The 13191-nt window shown below is 37.2% G+C and overlaps 1 protein-coding gene across 1 annotated transcript in view; it reads right to left on the bottom strand.

Annotated features, from left to right (window-relative positions):
- LOC128851678 (protocadherin Fat 4-like) overlaps positions 1 to 13191 on the bottom strand; it is a 41989-nt gene that overhangs the window by 19235 nt on the left and 9563 nt on the right. Inside the window, exons 8-23 of the mRNA XM_054062343.1 lie at positions 12973 to 13063; positions 12332 to 12444; positions 11903 to 12076; positions 11375 to 11503; positions 10972 to 11127; positions 9808 to 9988; positions 8768 to 8901; positions 6881 to 7825; positions 5967 to 6092; positions 5591 to 5848; positions 5192 to 5290; positions 4914 to 5086; positions 3763 to 3911; positions 2544 to 2851; positions 1696 to 1965; positions 345 to 482 (exon numbers count right to left, since the gene is read on the bottom strand). Coding sequence (XP_053918318.1) covers positions 345 to 482; positions 1696 to 1965; positions 2544 to 2851; positions 3763 to 3911; positions 4914 to 5086; positions 5192 to 5290; positions 5591 to 5848; positions 5967 to 6092; positions 6881 to 7825; positions 8768 to 8901; positions 9808 to 9988; positions 10972 to 11127; positions 11375 to 11503; positions 11903 to 12076; positions 12332 to 12444; positions 12973 to 13063 — 3444 coding nt within the window. The remainder of the gene's footprint in view (positions 1 to 344; positions 483 to 1695; positions 1966 to 2543; positions 2852 to 3762; positions 3912 to 4913; positions 5087 to 5191; positions 5291 to 5590; positions 5849 to 5966; positions 6093 to 6880; positions 7826 to 8767; positions 8902 to 9807; positions 9989 to 10971; positions 11128 to 11374; positions 11504 to 11902; positions 12077 to 12331; positions 12445 to 12972; positions 13064 to 13191) is intronic.

The following is a 13191-nucleotide window of genomic DNA, read 5'->3' as shown; positions in this document are numbered from 1 at the left end:
AAGACAGAAAACCTTAAGAAGAGGGGGATGCTGGATATACGCACAACACCTACAGCACCTTTAAAATATGCTGCCTATACGTCTTCTGAAAGCTAGATCCATGCAGTGTGGCATCGCTGCTGCTGGACAAGAGGGAAAAGGAGGGTGGCACAATGAGAGCTTTAGGAAGAGTTCTTGGGATAGGCACTCTGCTGTCATATAACATGAACATGCTGTGCGATTCTACAGACTCCACAAAGTAAAAAAAATGTCACCAATGCATGGTCACCACAGATTGCTACCACTTCCAAGCTTATGTAGAGAAAAAACTGCAGAACAGCCTATTTATTCTTAATGCCACATACCACGTGCGGAGGCTCATTTTCTTTTACAGTCACAGCATATGATTTCTGGGGGAACACTGGTGGGTTGTCATTCACATCTTCTACAGTGATGCTTAGAACTAAGCTCGCAGATTGTGGTGGTTTGCCAGAATCAGTGGCCTGTGAAGAAACAACTTGTCATTAAATGCAGAACTACATAGATGCCAACTTATTTTACCTGTTCAATTTTGTTCCACGTATTGTGAAACTTTGTCTCAGAAGGCTTCCTGCTGGATCAGTTACCACCCAATGACATTGCTCTAGCCCTGTGCTTGATTTGGGGTTGCATGGCGTCCTGCAGCTGTTACCCTCACCATATCACATGCTCTGCCTCATTTCATCAACAATTAATCAAATCCTCAAGTCTGGATAAAGATCAAATGCATCATGTGGTCATATGTGGCACTAACTGACATAGAACTATGGTATAAAGATGCATATCTGTGATGTGGCATTTAAAAGAACAAGGAAATCCCATTCATTGTGAGCGTCTGAAGAGTCTTCAAAGCAAGCTGTGAAGAGCAGTTAGTACACAGCAAATTCACAGTCAGTTTTACACTGTACTAACACCCACTACAGAAAAAGCCTAATCTATAGGGACACATACACAATTTTCAATTAGTCTTTAAAAGCGTCCATTTCTGAAAAGTTCAGAAATAATAAAAGACACTGTTTGATTATTAGTATTTTTCCTTGCTCTCTTCAATATGTTCCACAAGTTCCTCGACCCATTAAATTATTTGGTAGCAGTAAAGGTCTCCTTAAAATATACTTGTACATGATGGCCAGCTCCAGAACACACTGTATGCAGAATTATTTATCTAATTAATAGTAGTAAAACTCAATTAAATCAGTTAGAATAACCAGATACCCACATGAGCATTGCATGAAACTTTATGCTTCCACTTTTTGTCTTCTTTTTTTTTAATGTAGAAACTTATATTTCAGGAATTCCAGAAAGGTTTAAGCATATGTATTTTGAAAAATGAAAAAATAATGGAAAGGGACAAATAATATAGAATAGCAAAGCAATAAGAGCAATACCGCAGTGTGGCAGCTGCAAGGTCTAAAATGGGCTCAAGGATGCTTTGCAGTTTTCACAGTAAGCTACCATGTGACTGTGACCTTTAAGATCTGATAGTCATGGGTCATTTATTCACTAATACTAATTTACACAGCCGAAGACAAAGATCTGGGTGCAAAACAAAGAGTCCAAATTCATTAATGAATTTTAAAGTAATTCACTAAGTTCAAGTTTTTCTTGTGATGATTTGGTATTTTCTCTTTTTTATATTGAGAATTTTGTGAACGTACATCAAATTCATCAACTTACAATTATTTTCAATTCATAACTGTCCACCGTCTCTCTGTCTAAGGATTTTGTTGTCATCAGCTTGCCAGTGGAACTGTGAATATGGAACATTCCATCAAAATCATCTTGCAGAGAGTAACTTATAAGTGCATTAACTCCTATATCCAAATCAGTAGCAGAAAATACACCCAAGTCTAGACTAGCTGCGTTCTCAGGAGCTGATAGTTTAGTCTGAATTGATGTTGAGAAAATCGGAGGATTGTCATTGATGTCATTAACTCTCACAGTTACCTGTATATTAAAAAAAAAATAAATAAGAGAGACATATTTGAGCTGTAGAAACAGTATCCAAACAAGACTTTTTATTCATTTCAGTTTATAGAAGCCTATAGAGAAAAAAAATCAAACAAACCCCCATCCCACAAGAATCAAAAGGACACATAACTACTTCAGTATTTTTCACCCTTTGAGCATTTTCACAACTTCAGCATCTCAGCATTTTTTTATTGTCAGCTGCTGCAAGTGAGATAACGTATATTCTGTCTGGAAGACAAGAGCAGGATTAATAATCTGAGGCTTTTATGTTTATCTACCTCATGCATTTGACAGAACTATGCACAGAATCAGTTTCAGCGTGAATCTGTTTCTCCGGTTATGGGTTATTTACAGAGGAACTCTCATGAATAATGCAATTTGTAAAGTTGATGATACTTCAACATGGTAATAGCTCTTTATAAAAGAAAGCAAATTTTAACAAATTTCATGCTTGCATAACAGATAACACTTATCTGGATATTGGTTGAATTTTAATATGTTTTAAAAAATTTTATACTACTTAAAAAAATATTTTAAAATGTAGTATACTGTACCAAAGCAACAGCTGTGTTGGGTGGCACCACAGAATCAATAGCTTCTACAATGATGCTGTATAGGTCATCTTCTTCTCGGTCTAGACTAGCAAAAGTCACAATGTGTCCTTGGTCACTAACAGAGAACTTGTCACCATGAGATTTCAGAGAGTACACTACTTGTATGGCTATGCTTCCAGTCAGAGCCTTCACAGAGCCAACAGCAGTCCCAACTGGTTCCTCTTCTTGAACAGTGAACTCATAGCTGGAGCTTTCAAAAGCCAGTCCGAAGCTAGTGTCGTTTACCAGCAAGTAGAGAGTAACAGAGGCTAATGGCAGAAAACAAATTAGAATAGTGAAATTGCTGTTAAAATCATCATGATCTTGTTCTGGCTCCCTACATTTTTAAGGAACCAATAGAAAATGACAGAAACAAGTATGTACAAAAGAGGAATGAGAAGGAAAAAAAAAATCAGTAGCAATAAGGATTAATGTGTAACACATTAAACATGATGCCTTTATACCTAACTTATGTTCCAGAATAACCCCACTTCACTGATCATGCCAGTGTTGCTTTAATAGGACGAAGAGCAAGGATCACCAGTTCAAAGCTAATGGGATATGCGGATATTTCCCACTCCTTAAAAATCTTACACCAAATTGCTTTGTAACAAAACAGGAGGGCTATACAAAAAAGCATGAGTGGAAATTCTGCCAGGGCCACTCATCCTATTTTGAGAAAATCTGTTGTTTTTCCTGTTCATGATAAATCAACGCTAACCCCTAAAAATACATTAACAAGTTACAGAAAATACCAGGTGATTGAATATTTTTTGAAAGAGCATAAACTTGTTTGGAGAGTTATTTGCAGTTTCTAATTTGTTTAAATGTTTCTAATTCTAAGAAAATAAAGGAAAAATGAGATAAATACACATTATTGATATTATTTTAATGCGTATTTTCAGACTTCTACCATGAGGTAGAAGCACCACTGCGAGAAATAAAAAAAAAAATGTATTTCCGACCAGGATTACTAAACCAAGGTTTCTGTTAATGTGATTGTCTGGGAGGAAATCAAAAGGTAAAAACCAGACATTCATCGCCGAGATGTAACATGGGCTTTAGCCATAGTTCATTTTGACTCGACAGCAATGTGATTCATTTCAGATTTCAATGTTTGCAAAAGTTACTTTCATGTGGGAAGGGGACAAAAAATTAAAAAGGTGAAAAGACAATTTACCGTTTGATGTAAGCTGAGGAACTCCATGATCAGTAGCAATAACTACCAGGGTAACAATTGTGTCAGCTACGATATGGTCCAAGTTACTGCTGAGGGTGATTTCTCCGGTGTGGTTATTTATATGGAAATCATCAGAATGATTCATAAGGCTGATTAAGGAGAAATTAGCATAGCATTCATGTTAATGACCTTGAAATTACCATGTACTTACTGTTAGTTCTGTAACAAGCACTCCACAGAGAGTATTTGTCTACTTATAAAGAATGGTTAAGGAACAGGTTTTAATTGCTGTGTCATTAGCCTAAATATATTGGCCTTTTTATTTCCAAGTATGTCTTCCATCATGAAAAAAAGACAACATTCATGCCTTCAGTTCCCATTATACCCCAAGTCTTTGATCTTCCCATAAACAGAAGGCAGATAATAGCACATTCAGTTGCACATTTAGCAGTGTAAGAAATCCAGGTGACAAACATCTAGAGACCGCACAGCTGCTAATTCCTAGCGTTCTGCAAATTCCCACAAGCAAGCAATCACACTCTGGATTGCTTACAAGAAAAAATAATATGTTTAAGGTAGAATGCCATCATATAGTTAAAAATGTTCTCTTTCAGGAGCCTCATTTTAAACAGCCACAGTCTACCAACTCATTCATTTGTACTTCTCAATCTATACTCCTCATGTCAAGGTATCCTGGTATTTTTCACAATTGCCTCATCCAAAAATCTTTCTTGATTAATTGTTTTTATGCAAAGTGCATCATGAAAGTCAGTATTTCTTGATCTTCTCCCAGCAAACAGAAGGCATGTGAAAAGACAATCATTCTTGGAGAGTCATGTACTTCTTACTCAGAAACTCCAACATATTATTCAGAATTTCAGGAATTCAAATCTTGTTTGATTCTTGTTGCCAAGTTTATAATTTGATTGCATTCGCTTTCTTAAGGTGTGTTAATGAGTTGATAAGATCTAAAACACAGAGTAATGACAGCCTTTCGTCCTAAGTATAAAAATCATTACCGATTATAGCTCTTGTAAAATATCTATGAAGAAGTCTTATCTTCTTTTGACCAGTAAAAATTCTTTGTGAGAAATAAAAATACCCTTCAGTTTCTTTAACAAAAGGTACTTATCAACCTCACAGAAGTTTACCTGTAAGAAATAACAGAGTTGTCCCCAACATCAAGATCAGTAGCAGACACAGATAGTACAGACGCTCCTTCTTTTGCCGTTGCTACGTGTACAGTGGCAGAGTAATGTCCTTCCATAAACCGAGGGGGGTTATCATTCACATCTAACACTTGAATGTGGACATACGTGAAGTTCTGGTGTGTGTTGGGAGAAAACCATGGTTCAGAAAATGCACAGACACTTAAATATATGAATTACAGGAAGTTGCAAATAAAGAATAATGTGTTCCTCTCTATTACCTGCCTTTGAGGTACTCCATTATCAGATGCCACCAGCAGCAACTCATATGTCTCTTTCGTTTCTCGGTCTATGTAGCCTTTAACCAAAATGGTTCCATCCTAGAGAAAGTAATACAGTTCAGTGCTTTAACTCTCGTAGACCAAGTCCTCAGAAGAGATGAGGGATTGAAATCTTCTGTTCTTCTTTCAACAACCATAGTTTGGATTCCAAGCGACATCTGACCAATGTCTTAGTTTTTGAACACTGACTTGTATTTCCAAACTACAAAGCACATGCTGGTTTTGATGTGCACTAGAATAGTTATTGCCTACTCTTTTTATCTGACGTGTCTTACTACGTCATGTAACTGCATGAAAAGCAGTAACTGAATATTGTTTTCAGCGTATCCAGGCCCTTACCTGTTGGATGTTATACGGATTATCCCCATCCTCAGCTGATAAGTGGTAGGTAATTTGTGCATTCTCTCCCTCATCCAAATCAGTAGCAGTCACATTTCCAACTGCAGCAGGAGCACCCAACGTGTAATCTCCTTCCAGAACTGCAAAACGGTATGGCTGCATCTGAAACTCAGGGTTATTATCATTGACATCCAGAACAGTGATGTGGAACAGGGCACTTGAACTAAGCCCATTCACTTCAGCATCGACTGCCCATACCTGCCAAAGTAAGAAACAAAAACGGAATTTCAGTTGGCTGTATTGCCATTTCAACCATCTGATGATGGGGAATGAAGTAGAAATGAGCCAAAGTGGCAGAGTCTGTCCCCAAATTTACTTGTAAAGTGAATCCAGCTGTGGTCTCTCGATCCAGTTCTGTGTCATTCCTTAATGAAAGTGTTCCAGGGATATCCACAGTAAATAAAGTACTGTTATCAATAAAGTGTCCCTGAGAAAAGCCAGCCTAAAAAGAAAATATAGTTCATTTAAGATGAAAATGATGAATATTTAAGGTAAAAAAAAAACTTCTTAATATTAATACCTGACATTTCTACAGGACTTCTCATTACAGAGGTACAAGTGCTTTCCAAAGTTTAATAAATAAAATCCTGCATATTGAGCTATGGGAATAATGGACCTCTTTGGCAAACAGAAACATGGGTAGGCGGAAGACTCTCTAGGCTTCCCCATTTGGGTCCTACACATTTGACTCTCTAAAGCTCTCTAAGACGAACCCCCATGATGCAATGAGCAGGAACACACACTCCAGTGGAGTCTAAACTGGGAGAGTGTCTATGCTTATTTAAAGCTGAAATGAGAAAGAGTATTACAGCACATCAGAAATCTCTTCCTCCATTCATCTCATTCCTCCACATTCATCTCATATGCACGTGCACAGTGAGGAACAAGACTTTCTGTCCTGAATTACATATATTTAGGGAGGGAAGCTCTCCCCAGCTTCTCTCATTGCTTTAGGGAAGCAATATGTAGGACTCTCCCCAGCTTCTCTGATACAGCCAGTAAACTATTTTGTACAAGGTCTTAACTTCCTTGGTTAATAAAATTTCCTTGCTGACTCCATAAAAAGGAAGATGATGTTTTTGTGACCTAAAATGCACTTATTGCCAGGCATTTAAGAACTCACCCTTTGCCCATCTAATACTATGCTTTTTTTTTTTTTTTTTTTTGTAGATTAATAGAGAAAAATCACATAATTTTGATTTATCAGGATGAGATTAACTTGGAACCTACCTCGTCCTTGTCTGTAACATTGAATGTGTAAACAGGACTACCCCTTAGCAGGTTTTCAAACACAAATACATCATAAGCTGCCTGATTAAATTCTGGTGGGTTATCGTTGACATCTAGTACATGCACAGTTACAAGTGCCTTAGCGCTAAGACTTGGTTGCCCTCCATCTGATGCCTCCACTTCTACTTCGAATTGCTTTATAGTTTCATAATCCAGCTGCTGGCTCAGGCTGACCTGGCCTGTGGTCAAATTGATAAGGAACACTGGCAAGGAGGTTGGAGGTTGCTGGCTCACAATTCTGTACTTCACAAGGGCGTTGGCCCCAGTGTCCAAATCAGTAGCAGATACTGTCAGCAGTGCCGTTCCAAGCACTTTGTCTTCAGGGACGCTCACTTCGTACCTACTTGATGAGAACACTGGAGGGTTGTCGTTCACATCGCCAATGATAACTGTCAAATTGAGAGCTGTAGACAGCACGGGTTGGCCTTGGTCACTAGCAATCACTGTTAGGTTATAGAAACTTTGTTTTTCTCTGTCTAGTTCTTTTTCCAGCAAAATTAATCCTGAGTTGTTAATGTCCATTTTCCCTTCTCCACCTTTCAGACTATAAACCACTAATCCGTTAAAGCCCCCATCCACGTCCGTAGCTGACACACGGGTAATACTAGCTCCAACTGTTGTGTTCTCCAGAATGGTAATGGTTGTGCTGGTTGTATCAAACACAGGACTGTTATCATTGATATCTGTGACTTTGATAAACACTGTAGCATAATCAGTAGCATTTCCATCTGACAATGAAATATTTAGTATGTAATTATTCTGGGATTCATAGTCCAGTTTGGTTTTTGTCGAGATGGTTCCATTGAGATCGATTTCAAATGTAGTAGATTCCGTCAGTACTTGAAGTGTAACTGGTATATGGGGATTTAAAGACTCGTACTCTACCTATGTAAGACATAACATATTACCCATGAATTAATTAATACCAACAAACAACTGTCTAAAAGTGAATAATAGTTTTATGACTGAAATAATTCTACTGATTTCATTCATTAAGAGAAGTAAAAATGAAGCTACATCATATATTAAAATACAGCTGTAGAGGACTGCTTTTTATTAGAACATCACTAATACAGTAATATGAATACATAGTACATAATAAAATAGTAGACTGCACTTTAACCTTTGGTTCTGCCTTTCATTATATAAAAAAAACTGAAAAACTAATTCAGTCATAAAATCAATAAATCAGAACATTAAAGGCATTATCTTCTCACTGCTTTGGTATCAGACATTCCATATGTCTTCAGAACTGCATCTGAAAAGGAGCTATCACAGTCCGTTCTGCTTGTCTGAGTGATTTTTGATGAAAATGAGGAGTAAGTTCTAGAACCTTCTTTGAAAATGCTTTTATGACAGCTCTCTGATGGTAAGTTTCTATTTCCTAGCTATGTCACAGGGTTTCGGTTTATCACTGACAGATGAGTCAATATTGCCTAGCCTAGCCTTTGGGCTTTGGAGAACATCCAAAGTCAACAAAGGGCTAAGCACAACAGTTTACTTTCTCAAGCAGTTCTGGGGTTTATTTTTTTTTGGTTGGGGGTGGTGGTGTTAGGTTTTCTTTGTTGTAGGGTTTTGGTTTTGGTTTTTTTTTTTTAATGTTAAATAGCAGCAGATGCTGTTTAAATGTTTGCAATGGAAGGAACAGGCATCATCTGAGGGATGCAGTCAGGATGTAATGTATGTGAAGCCTGATATGCAAGAAAGAAAACGCAATGACTAGTTGTCCATAACTCAGGGGGATATAGGCATTTAGAGCACTTATATTACAGGATTTTCTTATAGCTGTCAGGTCCTATACAAGTGATAGAATAAAGCTGGTCTTACTCTTGCTACTTCAACAGGATTGACTAGCTCTTCTTCCACAGACACATAGTATGTTTTCTGAACAAATTGTGGTCTGGAATCTCCAACTGCAAAGATCTGTACTGGCACTGATGAACTTCTTGGCATCGTCCCACCTGCAAGCAAAAGAAAACCATCTCCCTGCAGATGCACAAAATACCTTCTGCCTTAAAAAACCCCGAAACAAATATATATATATACACACAAACACACTTTTCCACTGGTACTGGTTTTTTTGTTGCATTTTTTTAAACCCTTACTGCTACTGTTATGGAACTGCTGAGAGGCCCTACCCAAGATCAGCATTTCAAGTAGCAGGTGTTATATTTACAATATATGAGCATGAATACACACTACAATATTAGCGCAGATAGGTAGGCAAAAGGATAGACTGATGAATCTTTTGTAACTGTATTTCCCTCAGTACCCATTTTATCCATATTGACATAATTCAAAGACACAGAGCTTATATTGACCAAATCTGGGGAAAATCAGGAGGTTGAAAAACGCTTTGTATGCTCATGCTGCCAGGAGTAGAATATCATTCCTAGGTTACATTTATCTCTGTTCTTATTCAGATCATGAACATTTCCCAAGTTCTCTGCTACTCTTTTAAAACAAATAAACGCTCAATAATGGCTAAGGGAATTAAGCTGGTTGTCCTAAAAATGGCTTTGTCACCCCCACTTTAATTTTTAGTATCCACAGGGGTGCGTAAACAAAGACCAAGTTACGCATCCCATTTTACTTTCATTTGACTCTCTATTCTTCCCATAGCCATAAGGAAAACTTAGAGATGATACAACAGCATCAGCAGAGATGCAGCTATTACTCTGGATGAACGAGACAGCTTTCTTCTTACCTTCAACAAACAACAGCATTCCTTCACGTGAAAAAAAAACCCAAAAACCAAAAAAAAACAACACAAAACAAATGAACGAACCAAACAACCACAAAAAAAACAAAACCAAAACTCATTACCAGGAATAGCTGTGTTGACCTGTACTAAAGTCTTGTCTTACCATCAATAGCTGTTATCCACAAGACAAAGTTCTTAAGCTGGTTTACTCCTAATGGGATTACTGTTTTTAAACTGATTTGTCCTGTGGATGTATCCAATTCAAAGTATCCATCTTCATTGCCACCAGCTAATGTAAAGCTTATCTCTCCATTTATACCATCATCTGGATCATCAGCAGCAACCTGGAGAAAATAAATAATGTTACTCTAGTTTCTTGTGCTGTCAGAATTGCCTGTTCTTTTGTAATTTGCAGAGAAAAATCACTGAGGTAGCAGATAATTAGGAATTAGTTGTGGGTTATTTTTCCTCTTATTTAAAGAGTAATAGATCTGTATAATTTTATTTATATATATATAAATCAGCTGAATACAACAACAGTAAAACGTGGTTATACTGGTAATTGACTGATTGTCTACTTCCTGTATGATTCCTGGTTTAAACTTCAGTGAGAATGTTTGCACTTTGATGTATCCACAATATCTTTTCAGCAGCAAGAGTGAAATCATGGAACTCTTGCAAATGACACAAAGTTTGCATCTCAGAAAACTTGTTTCGTGATAACTTCAAAATAACTGGAGGTAGATTGTTCAAGAGGGTACATCAGGACCCATTAAATCAGTACACCTGGGTATGAGTCTTGATAGAGACTCGCTATATATCTCAGCTCCTGAAGTGATTTTTATCTTGGTTTCCTGTTTTATTTGGCTAACTGTTTTACTATCTTACAGGAAGCATATTGTATCTAAAAAATTATCCACGGTGCTTCGGTATTCAGCAGCCTCTCAAAAATCTTTTTATGATTATTTAAAATTCTGGACTGTAACAAAATTTATTTTTCATTAAGCACCTTACAACAACTAAATCCAAGAGTCTTATTTTCTGCCTTATGTTTGTGAAATTCAGGATGGGGCACAGCATCTAAGATGAAGAATCAGAATCCTTTATCATTTGTTCCCTGACCTGGGATACGATTAGCACATCCAGGACAACGTGATTATGGAATATCAACAGGTGTAAGCTTTTAAAAGAAAGTTGGATTGTTTCTAAACCCAAAGGAGTTCAAAAAAGATCCCCTATTCAACAGGACCACTTCAGAAGTTCAAGCAAGGATTCATGCATGCATCCAACTCAAAAAAATGTCATTTTTACTTAGTACTTCTAGTACCTGAAGAATGGGCATTCCTGCAGTCATGTTGATGAAAATATCTTGTTTATATGGTGTGCCTCTAAAGGTTGGGCTGTTGTCATTTTCATCTAGTAACACTATGTTGATAGTAGAGTATGCCTCATCATAAAGTGTCAAATGATCTCTAGCAGCGACCTTTAAAAACAATGCAGTAAAATTATTGCTTTGTTGAAATGCAAGTTCTGTAAGTACCAAGAAGGATGAATGACAATTACAAGTGGAGTAAACTGCATCACTAGTGGCATTTGCCTCCAGATAGCCTGGATTTGACTTTTCAAGGCAGCTGCTGATCCATATCAGAGTCAGCTTCTTACCAGAATGGATCAGATATCACCTGTTTGGCTTGGGTTGCTTTGGAAAGGAGTGGGCTTATTTTTAATACCTGTAGGTGAATAGATGGTATTCTCTCCCTATCCAATAGCGTGGAGTTCCTCACAGTTAGGATCCCAGCTTGACTTAACAGGAAGGGACTGTCAGCTGAAATGAGAATGAATGTTCCCTGGAAGCCTCCCTGCAAACGGTAATAATATTTGTTACTAAATAAGACACATACTGAGCCAGTCCTTTAGGATGTTTTTTTCTAATTTTTCAGGTGAAGAGCATTTGATTTTCTGGTATAATCGAGGTTACAGTTCCAAAAATAGAAGAGAGAGGAGCAAACAATTCATTTTGTATTTCTGCACTTTCATATTTGGGATCTTATGCAAAGCAGAGGAGTTTCAGAGACTGTAGTACTTTACCCCTTAAAGAAGCGAAATTAAGTCTGTTTTGCTTGAGCATATTTAGATAGTGAGAAAAAAATCTCTGGCACTATTCACTATACTTGTATAATGAAACCCATTTTACATTATATTTCAGAAGTGCTGTACTTGTATGCAGTATAGCACCCATAACAACATTGTCATTTTACCTCATCTTTGTCGAAAGCTGTTACTTGAAGAACTTCCATCCCATTTGGGAAATTTTCTGGGATCGAGATATTGTAACTTGATTGTGAAAATTCCGGAGGATTGTCATTCACGTCTTCAATAGTAACCAGCACTACTGCATTGGCTGTTTTGAAAATATTATCTTGCTGAGCTGCCTAGAAAGCAGAATTTGTAGCTGTAAATTTCCAACCCTGATAACGTCGAGCTGTTCCAGCTTAACACAAGGACATGACATGACTGCATATTTTCAGTTCTCCTTTATGTTGCTTTTTGAACAGCATGCATGATGGAACTTTGATACCAACAGCCCTTCAACATTACCATGAGGAATACTATTACCAGCAATGTGGATATTAGTTTATGAAATTGAGACTCAGAGTTAACACACTGAGCTATAAAGCAATTACTACCTGAATGCTCACAACAAGATACGGACATTCTTCTCTGTCAAGTGCAGTCTTTACTCCCAACACTCCAGTGTCTGCATCAATTACAAAGTTGTTGCTATAGGCTGGAGGATTCACTGAAAAGTGACAAATTGCAATGGGTTAATGAGAATGAACCAGAACAGTAAGCCTGATTTGTCCTTTTTATGACTGTTGTCTCTTCAGTCACAGCAAAAATGAACAGGCAATCAGATTTTTTTCAAACACACTGTGGTCAAAACAATTCTTAGGAAATTCACTTCAAAGTTCTCCAATTAAGCACCTCATGAGCTTTTAGCAATTCTCTCAGGAGGAGGAAAAGCTCCCAATGTAATTATCTCTCTAGATGGTCTCAAATAGGAATTCTTTGATGAAATGGAAGCCTTTAAACTGACTTGCAGTTTGAAGCAGGATTTGTTTATTGGAAGGAGGTTAAGAACATCTAAACATTTAAAAAATAGTTAGACCCTGCTATAATGACTGAAATTAAGCCAATTTTGCTCATGAAGCAGCACTGTAATGAAGATGTATGCAGTTAAGACATCTGACTGTACATTTACTCTCTTTGGCTATACAGAAATCATGAACTACTGTGTGAATGTTTAGAAGAAAACAAAGGTTCTCACCTAGTTTGATGCTGTAAACTACTTTCTCATTTATACCTGTGTCTCCATCTTTAGCTAATATCTCCTCTGGGTGAATAGACAGATGGCCCACCTAGGAAATACATATTAACTTGATTAACTTGAAAAAAAAATACACATAAACTTCAAATTATCATTAAGTCAGTCCCATTTTTATTAAAAAACCCAAGAAATATTTAATCACTGGGATCCAGAAAAAAT

This window comes from Cuculus canorus, chromosome 3 (assembly GCF_017976375.1).
Source record: "Cuculus canorus isolate bCucCan1 chromosome 3, bCucCan1.pri, whole genome shotgun sequence".
In the NCBI taxonomy this organism is placed as follows: domain Eukaryota; kingdom Metazoa; phylum Chordata; class Aves; order Cuculiformes; family Cuculidae; genus Cuculus; species Cuculus canorus.
This window is presented reverse-complemented; position numbering and strand designations above follow the sequence as displayed.